The 21,047-nt window shown below is 40.7% G+C and overlaps 1 protein-coding gene across 6 annotated transcripts in view; it reads right to left on the bottom strand.

Annotated features, from left to right (window-relative positions):
* Positions 1-21,047, bottom strand: part of nsd3.L (nuclear receptor binding SET domain protein 3 L homeolog) — a 92,649-nt gene that overhangs the window by 27,548 nt on the left and 44,054 nt on the right. For 5 of the 6 annotated variants that reach the window (XM_018253572.2, XM_018253574.2, XM_018253575.2 and 2 more), the window contains exons 7-13: positions 12,808-12,908; positions 8,571-8,616; positions 5,581-5,711; positions 4,560-4,679; positions 3,110-3,236; positions 2,804-3,001; positions 1,067-1,240 (exon numbers count right to left, since the gene is read on the bottom strand). In XM_018253572.2, the coding sequence (XP_018109061.1) occupies positions 1,067-1,240; positions 2,804-3,001; positions 3,110-3,236; positions 4,560-4,679; positions 5,581-5,711; positions 8,571-8,616; positions 12,808-12,908 (897 nt within the window). The remainder of the gene's footprint in view (positions 1-1,066; positions 1,241-2,803; positions 3,002-3,109; positions 3,237-4,559; positions 4,680-5,580; positions 5,712-8,570; positions 8,617-12,807; positions 12,909-21,047) is intronic. The other variant, XM_041587105.1, reaches the window with a different exon arrangement.

Raw genomic sequence — 21,047 nt, 5'->3', positions numbered from 1 at the left:
GGGTAAATAGATATAAATATGTCTCTAATTTAGTTAGTTAGCCAAAAATGTAATGTATAAAGGCTGGAGTGACTGGATGTCTAACATAATAGCCAGAAAACTACTTCCTGCTTTTCAGCTCTCTTGGTTTCCACTGATTGGTTACCAGGCAGTAACCAATCAGAGACTTGAGGGGGGACACATGGGTCATATCTGTTGCTTTTGAATCTGAGCTGAATGCTGAGGATCAATTGCAAACTAACTGAACAGATATGTCCCATGTGACCCCCCTTCAAGTTGCTGACTAACTCAGAGTTAGAGAGCTGAAAAGCAGGAAGTAGTGTTCTGGCTATTATGTTAGACATCCAGTCACTCCAGCCTTTATACATTAAATTTTTGGCTATAGTTAACTAACTATATTAGAAACATTTTTTATTTTGCACACCCTATTTATTTACTCAGTTTTTATTTTTACACTGAACTGTTCCTTTAATAGATAAGAGATAACTGGAATGTTTTAGAGTCAACCAATGGGCAGTTGCACAATGATCGGCTCGACAATAGTCCCAGCATTCATAGACTGCCTGGCTAACACTGTTGCAACTAGGGTTTCCACCTAGCCGGTATTTTACCGGTCAGGCCGGTAAAAATTATGGTTGATCCCAATGTTATTAATAGGGAAAAAAGATAAATATATAATATATAGGTATTTTTTTTTTCAGAAAAGGTGGCAACCCTAGTTGCAACACGGCTTGCTCTGAAATCCCAACTATACATGCCCTATGATAGACTGCTTTACCTGTATGTCTAAGTAGATGAAGGAAGCAAGGCAGCTACCAGTAAAGGATTAGTCTTCCATTATGGAATATTTTGTTTTTATTTACAGAGATCACTTCTTTTAATGATCTGCCTCTGATGTTCCCTTACAAACACATAAGCACGCAGCCTCACGTGTATACCATTCAAACTATTTACTCTTTATACAATCTGCCTTGATGGAATGTCTGGAAAAACTGCCACAGTGCAACACTGCTACCCCCTCCTGTCTACTAAAGACCCACACCCAAAACACACATAAGCTGCTTACCTCGGGCACACACAAAGCAGAAGCCCACATTGACAGCGGAAGAGGCGTGGCCACTGCGCTTGGAATGGTTGCTGCAGATGACGAGGCTTGATGAAAGATGGAGGCTGCCTGCAGCAATGCAGCTATCCCCATTATGGTATGCCACTGGGCACCGTATACAACGCAGCATGCGGCCTGTGGAAGAGGCAAAAACAATTAAATGAAGGGAAGACTTTGAACAACAATGCCATCTTCACATAGGGGAATACAGATCATCCCTTTAAATTAAAGGTGGCCATAGACACACAGATCGGATCGTACGAATCGTACGATTTTCGGATCGTGTGTGGCGTGTGCCGACATCTTTCACTCGGCGGAGATCGGTCGTTTGGTCGATCGGTCAAGTTTGATTTTGACCCGACCGATCCCGCCGGAGCTCATGGCACATCGTAATCTGATCGTTCGGCCATACTGCCGAACAATCAGATTACCCCCGATATAGCCATGCCTGTTAATGGCATATCGGGGAAAGATCCGCTCGTTTGGCAACATCGCCAAACGAGCGGATCTTTGCATCTATGGCCACCTTAAGTGTAAAATAATATCCACAGGCTGCATGGCTAATTAGCAACCAACTTAAATGTGTCATGCAGATTGCCCTGGCTTCTATGCAGCTGTGTTATATGTGTTTACTTAAGAGGCTGGATATGTGTTTGCTTAAAGGGATACTGTCATGGGAAAAAAAAATTTTTCAAAACACATCAGTTAATAGTGCTGCTCCAGCAGAATTCTGCACTGAAATCCATTTCTCAAAAGAGCAAAGATTTTTTTTATATTTAATTTTGAAATCTGACATGGGGCTAGACATGTTATCAGTTTCCCAGCTGCCCCCAGTCATGTAACTTGTGCTCTGATAAACTTCAATCAATCTTTATTGCTGTACTGAAAGTTGGAGTGATAGCATCCCACCTCCCCCCCCCCAGAGGCCTAACAACAGAACAATGGGAAGGTAACCAGATAACAGCTTCCTAACAAAAGATAACAGCTGCCTGGCAGATCTAAGAACAACACTCAATAGTAAAATCCAGGTCCGACTGAGACACATTCAATTACATTGAGTAGGAGAAACAACAGTCTGCCAGAAAGCAGTTCCATCCTAAAGTGCTGGCTCTTTCTGAAAGCACACGACCAGGCAAAATGACTTGAGATGGCGCCTACACACCAATATTACAACTAAAAAATAATACACTTGCTATTTCAGGAATGAAATATTATATGGGAGAGTAAATTCTTTTTCAGTGTAAACAGTGTAATTTAGAAGTTAAAACTACATCATAAAAATCATTTGAGAATCCCTTTAAGAAGGCAGCACCCCACATGGAACATTTGTTGGAGTTGTCGGATCATTCGCATTTAACCATTGGAGCATCGAACATTTGTATTTGACCTTTTGGAGTATTTGGACTTTGTTATTCGTGTGCATTACTCGTTTCTACACACAACTTAAACCAGTTAGTGCCCCTTTCTCTTATATACATCCCAACCAGACTTGGTCTACAATGAAGATTCCAACACGAGTCAGTGATCTGGAATTCTCAGCTATCATACAGCATGCCTATGTTGTCTAAAGCAAAAAAAATAAAAAATACATTCTCTGTGGAGCAGGTTGAGGGAAAGGAAAAAATAATAAAGCTCATATCAAATAAACTCACTGCAGTTTGGGCGTATATTATAACTATAATGCAAAGCCCTCCTCACCTTTGCTCGCTCTGTACGGGTCCTTGTCGGCAGTGCAGGAGCTACAACAATGGTGTGGGCAGCGAAAGCCTTTGGAATCAAAGATGGTGCCAGAATACTGCCGGGCGCAGGTTTCATGATAAAACTTTCCACAGCATGGAGCCGAACATCGCTTCACACTTGTACTTGGGATCTTACAGGAGAAGCAGGTGTGGAGGCCTGAAAAAGATAATGTACATATGTGCCAAAATCTACATATAGCCACCCCATAAGTTGTACCTAAACCCTGGGAGTTGCCCCCAGAGAAACCAAATGAGCTGACCCTACCTGTTTTACACTCCATACATATAAACTTCCCATCTGGTAGTGTATCCATCCCCAAACACTCAAGATGGAATAAGCGAGAACATTCCCCATCACATGATACCAGTGATTCTCCAAAGCTTTCACAGATCTATAGAAGAGAAAAGACAATCTGAGACATAAAGCCATCGGTACATTAAAACTAGGACTTATTTTTTTGTACAGGTACGGGACCTGTTATCCAGAATGCTCGGGGCCTGGGGCTTTCTGGAGGATCTTTCCATTAGGGGTGCACCGAATCCACTATTTTGGATTGGCCGAACCCCTGAAACCTTTGCGAAATATTCGGTGAATGCCGAACCGAATCCTAATTTGCATATGTAAATTAGGGGTGGGAAGGGGAAAACATTTTTTAATTCCTTGTTTTGTGACAAAAAGTTGCGCGATTTCCCTTCAGAACCTAATTTGCATATGCAAATTATGATTCTGTTCATTTGGGAAGAATGATTTGGGAAGAATGATTGCGGCCGAATCCTACTGAAAAAGGTCGAATCCTACCGAACCGAATCCTGGTTTCGGTGCATCCCTACTTTCCATAATTTGGATCTTCATACCTTAAGTCTACTAAAAAATTATTTAAACATTAATTAAACCCAATAGGATTGTTTTGCTTCCAATAAGGATTAATTATATCTTAGTTGGAAACAAGTACAAGCTACTGTTTTATTATTACAGAGAAAAGGAAATTTTAACATTTGGAATTATTTGATTAAAATGGAGTGTGTGAGAAATGGCCATCCCGTAATTTGGAGCTTTCTGGATAACTGGTTTCCGGATAATGGGTTTCCAGATAACGGATCCTATAACTGTACTGACAAATACTATGTTCCTGGCTTTTGTAAAGGCACACTGGCATGGTGCACTCTTCTGATGTCTACTGTTCTCTACAAAAAGGGATACCAAGAGATATACAGAAGAGCCATTACAAGACATGTAATGTCGGGACCTGGGGTTTTTTCAGATAACGGATCTTTAAATAAATAGGATTTTCTTACCTTAAGTCTACTATAAAATCATGTAAACATTAAATACACCCAATTGGCTTGTTTTGCTTCCAATAAGGATTAATTATATCTTATTTCAGCTCAAGTATAAGATACTGTTTCATTAGCACAGAAAATAATATTGGATTATTTGGATAAAATGGAGTCAATGGGAGATGGCTGTTCCTTAATTCTGGACTTTTTGGATTATCAGGTTTCTGGATAACGGATCCCATACCTGTACAAACATATCCATCACGTAGTCACAGGCCAGTTGTCTAGTTCAATTAAACTGCATCCACAGCCATTTTTAGCTTGACCAGCTACTAAGATAATGTTCGGTCCATTTCTTTAACCAAAATTATCATTCTTTCCATTTTACTGGGATGCAAAAAGAAGATTACAGCCTATTAATTGATATTCATACACACCTGGCACACCGAGTCTCTCTTACTCGACCTCTGAGAAATACTGGAATCGACAGACTGTACATCTGAGGCATCTGCATCTGCTGCGGCTGATGGACTGTCTGGCTGCTTCTCGAAGCTGATCTGAATTGAACATGCCAGACAGGAAATAAAGTAAACATTGAGGGAACACTGTCCCACACTTAGCTAGGTTAATAAAATACAGGGGCGCAAGCTGGGCCCTATTTGACAGAAAATCGATGGAGAAGATAGCAGTGGTCTTTCAGTAGAGAGTTGTATTATTAAAGAGAATTTAATCAGTCAGTCATCAGTTAATAGTGCTACTCCAGCAGAATTCTGCACTGAAATCCATTTCTCAAAAGAGCAAACAGATTTTTTTATATTTAATTTTGAAATCTGACATGGGGTTAGACATATTGTCAGTTTCCCAGCTGCCCCCAGTCATGTGACTTGTGCTCTGATAAACTTTAGTCACTCTTTACTGCTGTACTGCAAGTTGGAGTGAGATTCTGCCCCCCCCAGCAGCCTAACAATGGGAATGAAACCAGATAACAGCCCTCTAATACAAGATAACAACAGACTGGTAGATCTAAGAACAGCACTCAATAGTAAAATCCAGGTCCCACTGCGACACATTCAGTTACATTGAGTAGGAGAAACAACAGCCTGCCAGAAAGCAGTTCCATCCTAAAGTGCTGGCTCTTTCTGAAATCACATGACCAGGCAAAATGACCTGAGATGCACCTACACACCAATATTACAACTAAAAAATACACTTGCTGGTTCAGGAATTAAATTTTATATTGTAGAGTGAATTATTTGCAGTGTAATTTAGAAATAAAAACTACACCATAAAAAACATGAATCCCTTTAACGTGTTTTAAGTTTATCAGAAATTGTATTTATTACAATACAATAAAGCTCCCCAGGTTCAATAACACTGGCCTATACACCAGTAATGAACAGGGATGAAGTCTCCTGACGTTTGCTTTTATTTTCTCTAACATTGCTAAGCATGGTTCACCTGTGCGTCATTGAGGCCTCGTGAGTCTGAGTCTGAAGCATCTCGGTAGGAGGAGTTTGCTAGCTCCACGTCAGTAGAAGCACGGCTCCTCTTCTTCAGAGGCTTGCAGGCATCGGAAATCTCGCTGGCTCCTTTAAACAAGAGGTGCAGAAATTTACCAAAAAGCTTCTGTTAAAGGAGAAGGAAAGCTACCAAGGCAGTTTAATGCCAAGAGATTAGCCACAACAATGTAAGCTAGAACGCCATTTTTATACTTTAGAATGCTTTTCCATACCTGAGTACATAGCTCTAGACACTGTCTCTGTTAGTTTAGGGTAGCAGCTGCCATATTAGCTTCATGTGACATCACTTCCTGCCTGAGTCTCTCCCTGCTCTCTCATAGCTCTGGGCTCAGATTACAGCAGGGAGGGGGAGAGGAGCAAACTGAGCATGCTCAAGCCCTAGCCCTGGAGGTTTCAGCTGAAAACAGGAAGTCTGATACAGAAGCCCACGTGTACACATAGAAGGAAAGAAATGCAGTGTTTCTTTTGACAGAGGACTTCGAGCAGCATTACTTTGAGGGATTACTGGTGTATTTATATAGACCTTTCTGATAAGGCTTACTTGTTTTAACCTTTCCTTCTCCTTTAAGGGGTGCATTTTCTGTTGTGACTTATAGGGGACCCTGTCACCCTAAGAAATAATTACAAAGCTTATTTTATGGTGTTAGTCAAGCAAAATAAACTTCACTTACACTATATAAATTATTTAAATCTTGTTTCTTTGAGTCATCATCATCATCATCATTTATTTATATAGCGCTGTCAAGATACGCAGTGCTTGGAACTCACAATCTCAGCAAGCAGGCAGCAGCCATTTTGTGAAGAGTTATTAAGACAAGCTTTGCCACACACCAAAATCTTGTTTATGCACCAGAAAGAGTCAAGTGATGCCTATGCCCATGCACTGGCTACACAATTAGGTGGTGAGGAGGGATGGGGAATTTGAGAAGGGAAGTGCAGAATGGAAAGTGAAAGTAGCTGCTTGCCCCGCCTCGATGCCTAAAGCTAGCCATAGAGCCAAAGATTTGATCGTATGAATCTCGTACGATTTTCGGGCTGTGTGTGGAGTGTCCTGACATTTTTTGTGAGATGACGATCGGTCGTTCTGTTGATCGGACAGGTTAGAAAATTTTTGGCGGCTACCGATAACATCTCTGCATGTATTGCTGATCTGACAATATCAGTGGGAGACTGTCACTGGGTTTTGTCGGACATAACTTTCGTACGATTGCTGTCAGGGGCAGAACATTGTCTGATCTGTTCATTTCTACAAATTTATATGTAAGTTATGGTGTTTTAATGAAAATAATATTTGGGTTTCATGTTTAATGTAAAAGGGGCTTTTAAAGGAGAAGGAAAGTCTTCTTCCACTTGGGGGTGCCAAATGTTAGACACCCCCAAGTGAATGTATTTACTTACATGAAATCCCGGGTCGGTGCTCCTATCAGCAAAAAACTACACCGGCCTGGGGATTCTTCCAGTGAGCACCATGGAGCGATCCTCTTCCGGCTTCTTCTTGCGTCTTCCGGGGCAGACGCATGCGCAGTAGAATGAAATAGCCGAATTTTTAGTTAAAGTTCGGCTTTTCGCTCTACTGCGCATGCATAGCCACAAGAAGAAGCTAAAGTGGATCGCTCCGTGGTGCTCACTAGTATAACCTCCCAGGCCGGTGCAGTTTTCTGCTGATAAGAGCACTGGCCCGTGGTTTCAGGTAAGTATATACAATCACTTGGGGGTGCCTAACATTTGGCACCCCCAAGTGGAAGAAGACTTTCCTTCTCCATTATTATACAGCTTTTTATGACTGGATGACAGGTTCCCTTTAATGTCCCTCCTAGTATCTTTATGCAGACATATAAGACACAGTGAAAATGTTGCTATTGACTTGGCCCCTTCCCCATCCGTTTCCTGCTCTATTTTTCCAATGATGCCGGACACATTCTCTAAGAAATGGGCACAGCAGGAGAGTCATTGTCATCAAGCATTTAGATACAGTACCTTTAAATACTTGTCAATCAATGAATAAACAAAGGTAAGACTTTCCTCCTCAGCATTTCATGTTACTTTTACATATTTCTGTACACTCGTAAAAACTACTCGAAGGGAACACTTGTAAAAATATATGTTAAAGGAGAACTAAAGCCCCTGCTTAAAGAGAAAGTCCCATCCACTAGCCCCACTGGCCCCCCTCCCTGCATAGCCCACTACTTTAAAAAGTGTCGCCGAATGTCGCACAGATCTCTGCATGCGCAGTGGAGCTCACGGGCGCCATCTACAAAGTTTTCTTCGTGACATTCGGCGCATGCGCAGTAGATTCATACCCGGTAAATGCTCCTACTGCGCATGCACCAAAAACGCTGGTCAAAGCAGGAAGAAGACCGCTTGGGAGAAGATGGCACCTGTGAGCTCCGTGGACAAGACCTGTGCAGAGAGGTAACAAGTTAGGGGCATTTGCCCAGCGGGACAGGGAATTTTTTGCACCCAGGGAATTTCCTTCTCCTTTAAGTAGTGGGCTATACAGGGAGGGGGTCAATGGGGCTAGTGGATGGGACTTTCTCTTTAGAACGAGGGGTTAGTTCTCCTTTAAAGTTTATATCTAGTCGGAGTAAATCTAGAGCAGCTGAGCTTGCTGAGTAATTATGGACGACGTTTCACTACTCATCCAAGCAGATTCTTCAGTTGAACTGACTGGTATGGGAAATCTACCTATGTGAGTTTCAGTGGTCACCTCTCTGGATAGTTACACTGCACCGTTGTGATTGGATTATTGGGAGAGTTTATATGCCGAGGATTTTCGTGTACCAGCCAGTTGGAGAGGTTTCAATTAAAATTTCTCATTAACGTTCCATCATCATAAATGCCCTCCGGCAACTGTCGTGCGTAAAATGATTACTGTGTAATGACTTTACAGGTTGGCGATTTTCCTGGATTCATCACTGAGAGACGCACCTTTTTGAAGTCCAGTCTGTACTGCAGTAAGAGGAATGTCTTCTGCCTACCCAGAAAAAGGGAGATTTTATGTTAGGCAGAAAGTGTAAAAAATGGTTCAATAATTTACAAGATAACCCCTGATAAAAATAATAACAGAGAAAATACTGCAACCAGGCAGGACATTGCCTACAGCTGATGCAGGTTGCAATGCCCTGCGGTCTGCAGCCATATCTTGATATGCGAACGCAACTTTTTGGCCTCTATGGAGTCTCATAGTCTAGCATGACTTCGTGTCTTGAAAAAGTATCTTGTTCACACAGCTCCAGACTTGCTCCCAATGAAATAATATGTTATGTCAAGGATGTTTGCAACCAGTCCAAATCCAAACCCTACATTATATTGGACTGACCGATGCAGTGAAGTAGCCACCACAAAATTTCACACCAGAACAGCATGCCACCAGCAAAGGAAATTCCAGAAGAAATGAGGGGGAAAAGAGTTGGTGGATTGACCAAGGATTTACTAAGGTCTACCATTAACCTCAATCTTTTGATTGACTTGGCAATCTTTTAGACTGGTCTAAAATATCAGGCCCCAGAGACAGAACTATTTTGTTTCTACCAGATAACCCACTATATAAAATATCTAGGCAAAGGGCGTTCTATACCCTGTAACACATTATACAAACATACTGTCTAAAATGTCCTTCATCTAGTAGACTTATTGGGCCGCTGTATATCCTAACAAATCCACCTCCATTAATGGAACTCAAATATATTCAAGCTTGGACCCAAGAACTTCAGCTAGATTTGGCTGAAGCTGGCTGGGTTATGCAATAGAACAAAATATCTATTTCTCTATTAATATATATGCTTGGGAAACCTCTTATAAAGTACTCAACAGAAGCTACGTGGTACCTGCTCGCAAAGCATCGTGGGATCCCAACAGAGATTGGGCATTGCTTTAGAGGTTGCCCAAAGATGTACAATCACAAATCGCATTTGGTGGTCCTGTGCTAAAGTGCAACGATTTTGGTGCAGAGTGCACCAATTTATATATTCAGTTCTAAATATTAACCTGAGCAATCACCCAGCTCAACAGCAAAATAAAGGATGTCCCAGCAGCACAAATATTAATAACCCATATATTTACAGTAGCAAAACAGATCATGGTTATCCCTTACTCAATCGATTTCTGAGCTAAAAACTGGAATAAACTCAGTTTTATAATGGAAAAATTGACCAGTATACTACGAAATAAGCAAAACATTTTGTAAAAGTGTGGGACCCATGGATTAGATATAGGTTCCCCCCTAGGATTTAATTATGCTACTGTCACTATAGAAATATTCGCCTAACCTTAAAATATCATATATACATTGTAAATTGCTCACATATACTAAAAGTAGCCATTTCAACCATGCTTGAGATCATGCACAGCCTACAATTTTTTTTGCTCTAATCTCCAATTTGATCATTTTGATCAACAACATTTATTACTTTGCAAATTATATACAACTTTGTTATATTTAAAATTAACGAGCAAACAGGTGAGGTGAGGTGCCCACCAGGATGTGCTCAGGACTTTATGTCAAACCAAATCTGAAGCCTGGAATATTGTACTTGTTTCTTTACGTAACATGTGAACATATGGATATTTATGCACAGAAATCCATGCCTTATGCTATCTTTATAGGACAGATTTATGAAAGGTTGAAATTTGAATTTATGTGAATGTGTTTTTATATATATATATTTTTTTTTTACTTTAATAAATTCAAATATACTCACAACTCGAATGGGTTAAGAAAAACATTGAACGATCAAATAGTCCCGACCTGAAAATTGTAATGGAATTTCAATTCCATCAGATAAAAACTTGAATGTCAGGAAGGAAATTACCATATTCAAATGGTTCAACGGACTTGCCAGGTTTTAGGCAGCAAATATTCGATTTAGAACTGTTTCCACGAGGTGTGATACATTTACATTCAAATTGGGGGATTCAAGTTCTAATGTGTGAATTTGGACACCAAAAATCAATTCGAAAATTCTAATTTACTAATCAACCTTTAATAAATCTGCCCCTATGTGTAACATTTCTGTCGTATTTCGACTTTATGTAAAAAAATTCAATAAATAAACAAATCTTATATATAAAAAAAAAAAAAAAGTTGTAGTCGTATCAATCCAGAAAGGGTTGCAAACCCATTACTAAGTTTTGGGATTTCATTGATCCATAGTAAAATCCTTTATCTCCAAATGGAGAAGACTTGGAAAAGTGATGAATCCTCCCTGTAGTGCCTGGCCAATTAAATTTACCCAAATCATCCAGGAAGTCACATCTCAACATCTCAGAAGAACATCCAATCAACTGCAGGCCTTTCTAGCCTTAGATAAGGTCAATGTTTATGACCCTTCAATAAGAATGAAGTGTTTATTCTGAGCTTCATGGATTGTGTTTCTGTCGCCAAGGATCTGCACTCAAGATTAGGATCACCATGCACTATACCAGGAGTGATATAAATCATGCCACCATTTCACTCCCTGAGAGTGGACATGAGTTTCAATGAATAATGCTTCATCATCTGTCTAAAACAAAATCAAACAAATCTGGATTTGGACAATCTGCATGCACTATGCCATCAGTAAAGTTTGGTGGTAATGTCCGGTGAAGGGAAATATGAATTCAGATTTGGGGTGACACTTTGGAAATAGCCTTTTTTATTTCAGCATGACAATCATCCAATGCACAAAACAAGATAAATGAAGAAATGCTTTACTGCTCCTGGAATGGAAAAACGTGGCTAGTCAGCATAAAGCCGAGACCTGAATTGCATAAAAAACCCAATATAGGTGCCTGACCTCAAGGAGACTCTTGCATATGAATGAGGCAAATCCCTGCAGCCATGTCACAAAAATTAGCCAAAACAAGCTGTATATTTCGAGAACAAGATTTGGACAATTTTCAGGAATGATTGTAGAATTTGGACACACCGATTGCACATCCTTTTTCCGCTTTAGGAAAGAAAGACGAACCTTTTTGTTTTTTTGCTCAACAATCACATGTATTTTGATAATTTCAGAGCAATGAAGTTTCAAATTGTGATTTGTAGGTTCACAGCTATTTGAAAGAATCCAAAAGATCTTTCATCTTTTGGATTCATTCAAATATTCGTGAACTCATTGCACCCTTGAAACTTATTGCATCCCTGAAATGCATTGATCAAAAATTGTAGTGTGAAATGCTTGTAGTTTTGTATTAAATGTTATTTGTTTTTATGCAAAAAAAAAAAAAGCAGGTAACTGGCAGGATATGGGTGCTGGTATGGGTGCAGGACGGCGGGTTATTTAACATTCTTTTCCCCTGTTTTGCTTTGTTTCTCCCCCCCAGCCACTTCTGATGATGTCACTTTCAGTTTGCAGCAACAGCACTTCCTGTTTAATGCCGGGCAGTAACTAACGGGTCAGGTTGTGGGTAAGGCAGCTGCCGGGCGTTTCATAGGTCCAAGAAGGTAACAATAGGTCGGGGTCAAGGGTTTCAAAAATTGGTCCCATGCAAGGCTCTATCCCAGGGATCCCCAACCTTTTGAACCCATGAGCAACATTCAGAAATAAAAGGAGTTGGGGAGCAACACAAGCATGACAAATGTTCTCGGGCTGCCAAATGAGTGCTGTGATTGGCTAATTGGTAGCCTCTATGTGTATTGTCAACATACATCGAGGCTCTGTTTGGCAGTACATCTGGTTTTTATACAACCAACACTTGCCGCCAAGCCAGGAATTCAAAAATAAGCACCTGCTTCGAGGCCACTGGGAGCTACATCCAATGGGTTGGAGAGTAACATGTTGCTCACGAGCTACTGGTTGGGGATCACTGCCCTATCCGATGTACTCATTGCTTACTAGTTGTGCAAACTAACTAATCTTCACTTGTAGCTCCTCAGTAAACCCCAAAAATGTTTGCATGCCTCCAAGACTTTTAATCTAGATACCGACTCCTTTACTTAACCACTCCAGTAAGTAAAAGGAGGAAAATAAATAATATATTCATCATATGGTACAGCTAGAAAAAATAATTTTAATGCATATTCATTTTATATTTTTTAAATGAAAAAGAAAAAATGAAAAGTCTGCTGAAGAAAGTTCCACCAGCAAATTTCATCAACCGGCTTGGCTTTCTATCCACATAAAAACATAACAACAAAATGATGATGTTTAGTCAGAAAAGCAGCCTCCATGCACATGCAACCCACCTGCTCCTTCTTCACTTTTTTCTTTGGCATGGAGTCTAGGGATTTCTCAGATTCCGATCGAGTCCGGTTGGACCGTCTCTGATGTTTCTTCTCTGATGGTCCTAGCAAAGAAAAACTCTGTTGTGCATTAATCCGTTATTGGGCCAGACTCTCCTAGGACCACAATGATGACCCACAATTAATAACGCAACTAAATAAAACCATGAACACAGTTCTCAAAATAAAAAATATACGGGCCCCTTCTCCAAAACTTTGCAGGTCGAATTCCTATGCAAAATATATAGAACATAGTAGGACTAAAAGGATTTAAATGTAGGAATTGCCCACAATTGATTGTTTTCCATAGAAAACGGGGCACCATATTTTATAGGGCTTCCATTCTGTTCCTAAGCAATTTGTTTTCATTGCTAAATTGTGGAATCTACAACTGGAAATATATTCACTGCAACTGAAGTCCAATATCAACCAGAAAATATACAACACAAAAATGAGCAGAAGACAATACAACCGTTGAGTACAAACAGATTTTAATGTTTTATTGGAAAAATAAATAATACAACCCAAAAGTGCATCCAGACTGCAATGCTCTTAAAGGTAAACAACGTTTGGAAACAATACAACCACTTTCCATAAAAATATAATAGAATGCTTGAATCTTCACTTAACAATGTTACTAACCAAAGTCTCTACACAGAAACTCAAGTTATAAAATACAATTGGGAAGGCCAAGCAAACAGTTGGGTAAATGCAATGACATACTTTCCGTTCAAAGGCAATACCATTAAGAAAAAAAAATTTCATGCATGAGTGATAAATTTGGAATTTTTATTGATACCTTTCCATGGAGAAACCAATAGACGGCCCTCTAGTGTGCTGATGTGCAGTGAGCGACTGGTCAAACAAATCTATGGGGGGTTCCTGGAGAACCAAACTAAAGCGAATGCATGACGAAAAATATCAGAACATCTTAGGGCGTTATTTATCAAAATCCAAATGTATTTCATTATTTTCTGAAATATACTGCAACTAAATCCCCTTCTCTAAATATTCGGCCGAATACCGAACCAAATCCTAATTTGCATATGAAAATTAGGGGTGGAAAGGGCAAAACATTTTTTACTTCCTTGTTTTGTGACAAAAAGTCACGTGATTTCCCTTCCTGTCGCTAATTTGCATATGCAAATTAGGATTCGGTTCAACCGGGCAGAAGGATTTGGCCGAATCCGAATCGTGCTGAAAAAGGCTGATTCCTGGCCGAATCCCGAACCAAATCCTTTAAGTTAACTTTTAGTATGTTATAGAACTGCTAATTCTAAGCAACTTTTCAATTGATCTTCACTTTTTTTGCCTTCTTCTTCTGACTTTATCCAGCTTTCAAATGGGGGTCACTGAGCCATCTTAAAACCAAATGCTGTGTAAGGTTACAAATTTATTGTTATTGCTACTTATTATTACTCCTCTTTCTATTCAAGCGCCCTCCTATTCATATTCCAGTCTCTTATTCAAATCAGTGCGTGGTTGTTAGGGTAATTTGGACCTTAGCAACCAGATGGCTGAAATTGCAAACTGGAGAGCTGCTGAATCAAAAGCTAAATAACTATAAAAAAAACCACAAATAATAAAAAATGAAAACCAACTGCAAATTGTATCAAAATATCAAGCTCTACGTCATACTAAAAGTTAATTTAAAAGTGAAGAACTCCTTTAAAGTGATGATAGAGTGTACGTGACAGACTATTTTGCAAAGAGGAATAAATTACAGATGTAGAAAGCTGCTTCTCCACTGAAAAATCACATATTGGAAGGCACTGAATATCTCACCAGTCAAAAAACGATGCATACAAATAAAGGAAGTCCATCAAAGATTTGGGCAAAATGTTTAGCTGAACCAAAAGATGGACAGTGTTTTGTGCAAGGACTACCCTAGAAAAGGCAATGCGATCCTAGGGAAAACATAGCCTCTAAAGAAAGACAAATACCTGATCCCTCCTAGGCTTGGGCGAATTTGACCTGTTTCGCCAAAAATTTGTCGCCAGCGAAATTTTGCCGACGCCCATTAAAGTCTATGGGCTTCTACATTTTTTTTGACGCGTGTCATTTTTTTTGGTCGCGCAACACCATACAAGTCTATGGGCGTCATTTTCATGGTGAAGCGAAACAAGGAGAAAAAATTCGCCCATCCCTACCCTCAACCCCTTTTTTTCAGTGTAAGTCTGTCTTCTTTTTGTTATCCCTTTAAGTTTTTAAATTCCTTATTATCCCTGTGGAGCTTGATGATGCTGGAGAAGGGGCTAGTCAACCAATATTTGGGGCACCGCTCGTTATAGTCATATGCCAGTCAAATTTTCGACCCACACCGTGAAAAAAACACTATATAATACTGTAATACTATGGTCGCTAAAGATGATACTAAATATGTCACTTTGAAAATACCTGGTTAAAGTGAATGCGGATCTTATAACCCCTCACTATTGTAAACCTTTTTTGAACCTCATCTTCAGAGGATCTCAAGCTATGATTAGTGAACTTTATTCGGAGTATAGAGGTGGCCTCTTAACTTTAGATATGGTTACTTTGCGTCTGAAGACCAGCTTCAATCTATTGGGCAGTTTATCAAGATTCATTCACAACTCAAATTTGAAAAAGCCTTCTCTGTATTCTCTGATCAACTCACATCCCTTGAGATTGGCTACAATGGCAACTTCTTGATAATTATGAGTGTGGTGGACACAGAAACATTAAGGATGGACTTTCTGGTCTTCTCACAATATTGTCTTTGACCTACTCAGTTCTCTACTTGTATTTATTTTCCCTGTATTCATGGTGTGTGTGGTGCACACTGCAACTCTGGTTGCATGTGTGCTGGTTATATTGTGAGTGCCTACAACACATTACTGGCGAGTTTACAAATTTAACTCGAAATACCCTCTTGAAATGAAAATATTTTTTACAAATTCTAAAAGGGCCAATAAGTTTGTAAATTTTATGATTTCTGTGTGAACTAAGATTAGGTTTTTTAATTGTACACTATTTTTCTGCTGTTCCACTGCAAGAAAATACCTACAGGTATGGGATCCGTTATCCGGAAAACCGTTATACATAAAGCTCTGAATTACGGAATGGCCATCACCCATAGAATCCATTTTATCCAAATAATCAAAATTTTTAAAAATGATCTGTAATAATAAAACAGCCGCTTATACTTGATCCCAACTAAGATATAATTAATCCTTTTTGAAAGCAAAACCAGCCTATTGGGTTTAATTAATGCTTACATGATTTTCTAGTATTTACGGAAATCCCAGGTCCTGAGCATTATGGATAACAGGTCCCATACCTGTATATAATTATTGTTATTCTAAGCCTGATGTTTTCCTGAATGGTGGGAGAAAGCTTGTTTCAGACCATCCTGTCATGAGCTGCACAGCAATTGACAGATGTAGGACACCAGCAAATCATTGCTCACAAAACTATTTAAATTATACTAGGGTTATGTAATAAAAAGGCACTAGGTTTGCCCAGGAGCAGTAACCCATAGCAACCAATCAGCAGGTAACATTTACTGGTCACCTGTCTAAAATCAAGCACCTTATTGGTTGCTTCTTCTGGGCAAACTTAGTGCCTTTTATTAAATATAGGCGAATGGCTTCTATTTTTTGGCCATGGCTTCGTCTAGTTGAAAACATCTCCACATCAGGCTTCAATTCTTTGGCATAGAATCATGGATGAAATTAAGTAAACAGAAATCATTAACTTTAGCTTTTCAACTTACCTTACATTATATTTTTTACTCTCTTTACAATCACCTCTATCATACAAATAATTCCCCCAAAGCGAAAGTGCAGTAATGTTGGACATACTGTGTAAGATCCACTTGATTAGGCCACCAATACACTGGGCCAAATGGGGATTGATCTAATCGTTTGGGGGCCTAGGGAGACCTGTTGGGAGAAGGCCACAACAATGCATAGATGCTGCACTTCCCAATGGTATTAACCTGTCCAATAGATATCTAGTCAATTTTCACCCAAATATTGTTCAGGAACATCCCATACATGGGTCAAGTTGCCTACTTGGCAGTTTTTATTGGCCATCTATGGTCACTTTTACACTACTATGAGTACAGGTATGAGCGTTTTTTTTCCCATCCAATATAAGATGGACATGGATATAGTCCACTATATACTTAGAAAAGTCTAAAGACCATTTCAAGATGGCGTTTCAAAGATCATAAACAAAACAATTAAGAGCAATGAGTAAAAGTGACACAAGTAAATCCCTTCCACTACTACTAAGCATTTTACAGCTGGTGTTCAGGGTTTGAAAACCAGAGGACAATATCAATTTGGAGTTTGTGTGTTGCTTTGGTTTGCGACTATGCACCAAATATATACTGGCAACTTAACTGGATACTACAAAAAAGTAATGTGATTTGAAATTTATATTGTTGGATTGACTGGGGCTGGGAAAAGAATCCTCTCTAACCCCGGACATAGCCTTCTGCATTTAAAGAGAGATGTTGTACATTATGTTTTGGGCTTCTGTACCAGCCCAAGCCAACCCCAGCCCTTTAGCAGTAAAGATCTGGGTTTCCAAAGATGCCCCAGTAGCTCCCCTTCTTCTTTTCTGCTGATTCACTGCACATGCTCTGTGCTGCTGTCACTTACTGAGCTTAAGGACCCACTCACAATATACAGTACACATAGAATAGAAATGTCACAATATAAGGCTGATTAGTAATTAATACAGATAATTACTACATGGCAGCTCAGAAACCAGTACAATTAGCATCGGAAAAAAAATAAGGATGCACTTAATCCACAATTCTGAATTCGGCCTAACCCCCACAAAAGATTTGGTAGAATACCGAACCAAATTCCCTTCCCAAATTTGCATATGCAAATTAGGATTTCAGATTTGGTTCTGCCGGGCAGAAGGATTCGGTTAAATCCTAATTCTGATGAAAAAGGCCAAATCCTGGATGCTCAGGAACTGAGGTTTTCAAGATAACGGATCTTTCCATAATTTAGATCTTCCTACTTTATTTAATGTTTATATGATTTTCTAGAATTTACATTGGAATAACCGCATACAGCACTTTTCTCCCAAAGGCTGCATCTGTAAAACCTCATAAAGGTATGGACCGAGAACCATGTTGCTGCTTTGCATATTTGCTCCACTGTGGCCACGTTTTGGAGTGCCCAAGATGAAATAACCCCGCAGAGTGGGCACAGATAGGAAAAGTTTGTTTGTAAGCAAAGTTCATCATTTCCACTAGCCATCTTGAGATAGTTCTCTTAGAAGCGGTTTTCCCCCTTTTATGTGGTCCATAGGCAAACAGGAGTGCATTAGATTTCATGTAAGCCGTTCTCTTGATGTATATTTTCAGTGCCCTAACTACATCCAACATGTGTAGACGTTTTTCTGCGTCGTTTTGTGGGTTGGGGCACAGGGATGGAAATACAATCCTGGTACAGTTCTGGTTCAGGTGAAACGAGGACACCACTTTGGTTAAAAAAAGAAGGTGTAGTTTGTAAAACGACCTTATGTTTGTGTATTATCATCCATGGTACCTTGGCAAAGAGCTCCGATAACCTCCTAGCCAAGCAGATGGCAAGGAGAAAAACTACTTTCCACATTAGAAATTTATCTGAACAGTCTGTTAAGGGCTCTAAAGGAGGTCCTTGGAGAACCCTTAGTACTAAGTTGAGATCCCACAGTGGGGTGGTTTGATTTTTGAACTGTGGTTGGAGGGCCCACTGATATTGGAAGAGAACCGACAGGGCAGAAGTCTGCGTTCTTAGTGCCCCTATGCTAAGCCCTTAATCTAGTCCTCTTTGGAGGAAACTGAGAAACTGCCTCCATGTGATGTCATTATCCTTACACCATGAATGGAAAATTGCCCAACTTCTGTGGATCACCTTAGCCGTAGAGGACTTTCTAGCCATAAGCAAAGTCTTTGTTACCTCCTCTGGAAAACCTCTCGCCAGAGCTGGGTTTAAAGTCCCATGGCACTAAGCGTAATATTTGTAGGTTGGGGGCCTGATCGGGCCCTGGGACAGAAGATCTGGCCGTAGTGGTAGCCGGCACTAAGCGTAATATTTGTAGGTTGGGGGCCTGATCGGGCCCTGGGACAGAAGATCTGGCCGTAGTGGTAGCCGCCAAGGCGGCGAGGCCTACGTATCCATTGGGTCCACGTACCATGCTTGACGAGGCAAATACGGTGCCACTAGGATTGCGTGAACTTGTTCCTGACAAATTTTTCTGATGACTCTGGCCAGAAGGATGGAAATATATAGATTTTTGTGAATGGCCAGGGAGCGACTAGGGTATCCATGGCTTTTGCCTGCAAATCTTTCGTTCTGGAGCAGTAACGCAGCAGTTTTTTGATTTTGTGTGAGGCCATAACATCTATTTCCGGTAGTCTGACTCTGTGACCCAAGAGTTGGAAGGCTTCCAGATGGAGGGCCCACTCTGCTTGGTCGATCGTGCTCCTGCTTAGGTATTCGGCCTCCCAGTTGTCCAATCACGGGCTGTACTTGTACTATATGGCCGATAATGAGAGGCTGGCATCCGTGCGGATTTGCTATGTTTTTTTCCTCCATCCACCACCGCAGTTGGTGTCTGACTATCTTAGGAACCTCTGGGTTGTTATCGGTAGTGCAACCACTTTGTTGTGTGGTAGTGACACCATTTGTGTACTGGAATCGAAGTGCATTCCTAGGAGTCCTTCTGAGTCAGAAACTGAGGACTCACACTCTGAAGTTTCCAGAGAATGATTGGAGCTTCCAGAGAATGATTGGAGCTTCCGTGATCAGAGGTGGGAGGTGAAGAGTATGGAGATCTGTGTCTCCTTTTATGAGAGGAACGCTGGTGTAATGACTGGTGGACAGCTGTCTTGAACCATTTAACAAGGTCTGAAAACGGCTGCTGCTGTGATGCTGCAGAGGTTGTCTGCAGCCCTTCCTCCTCAGCGAAGTGCCCTTTGGGAGAGTGTTGAGCTAGGGGGCATGGGTCATGAGTTGGGGAAGGAAGCGACTCAGGTAGCAAGAATGGTGCTTCTGGGTCCACGCTAAATTTTGTACTTTTTTTGCCCCCTAGTATAGTCGGAGCTGGGTGGTAGTGAAGTTGGTCGGCTGGAGGATCCCTTGTGTGCCGGATTAGTGCTTTTAGATTTTGCTTTGCTCTTCTTGGATTTTGAATCTGCCTGTGGCATGTCCTTAATCAATTCCAGCAAAGCATCCGGTATATCTGGGATAGACATGTTAAGCAGTCCCTCGTGTCCCGAATACGTGACTGTTGGAGAGAGCGGTAATGTGTGGCCATAGTCGCTGCTTCCAACAAAGTGAATGTGCTGAGTGTTAAACCCTTCCAGAAGTTACGTACTGCACAAGTCCTGGAGTAATGAGAGTAGTGGCGTGTGAATTGTGCGCTCAATCTCGCGCCATTTTATTAAGACCTCCTCCAGGTTTTCGCACCAATTTTTTGCTGTGCAAAGGCAGGCAAAGCAGAGTACTAACTGTAGACTGGCCTGGAAGATGTCCCGTAAGCCAATCTGCAGCGCGATTTCATCGCCCATGTCTCTTAGTTTGGAAGTAACGCGGCTGTTTTTAGCCCAAGATGGTGTCTTACCCCATGTCCGTAGTCCTCTGGTCTAGTCTATGCAATTCTTCCCCTCACTATCATAGGGGAAATTTGTGTGCTCCTCTTCATGCCTCCTGGGCCTAGCTGACTGGGTAGTTCCTTACCTTACACGGGTCATATGTAGCCGAGGTGGCTCCGGGGGCTTCCTACCTGGCAGAACTCAGCTGGCAAGGAGGGGAAGCCCTACCCAGTCCCCTAGGGAATAGACTCCGCACATTCCCTGTAAATAAAAAGTAAAACAACAAGCTACTCTGATTTTAATTTAATAAGGGAATAACCCTAGTCCTACCTCCTATACAGAACAAAAGAAAACTAAAGGGGCAAGTACAGAGCCAGGGGATTAAAGGGGAAAGGCGGAGCTTCAAGCTTCATTCTTTTGCCTGCCTCCGGAGGTATCCAGGTTAAACCCCAGATGGCCGCCCTGGGAAATGGGGGTCAATGACCCATACAAAAAACAAATGCTCTGTAATTCTGCACATTTATTGATATTGCTACTTTTTATTACTCATCTTGCTATTCAGGCCTCTCCTATCCATATTCCAAAATCTTATGGATGCTAGGGTAATTTGGACCCTAGCAAACAGATTGCTGAAATT

The sequence above is a fragment of the Xenopus laevis genome, chromosome 3L (genome assembly GCF_017654675.1).
Source record: "Xenopus laevis strain J_2021 chromosome 3L, Xenopus_laevis_v10.1, whole genome shotgun sequence".
NCBI classification, from domain to species: Eukaryota; Metazoa; Chordata; class Amphibia; order Anura; family Pipidae; genus Xenopus; species Xenopus laevis.
Note: the sequence above shows the minus strand (reverse complement) of the source record. Positions and strands in the feature narration are given on the sequence as shown.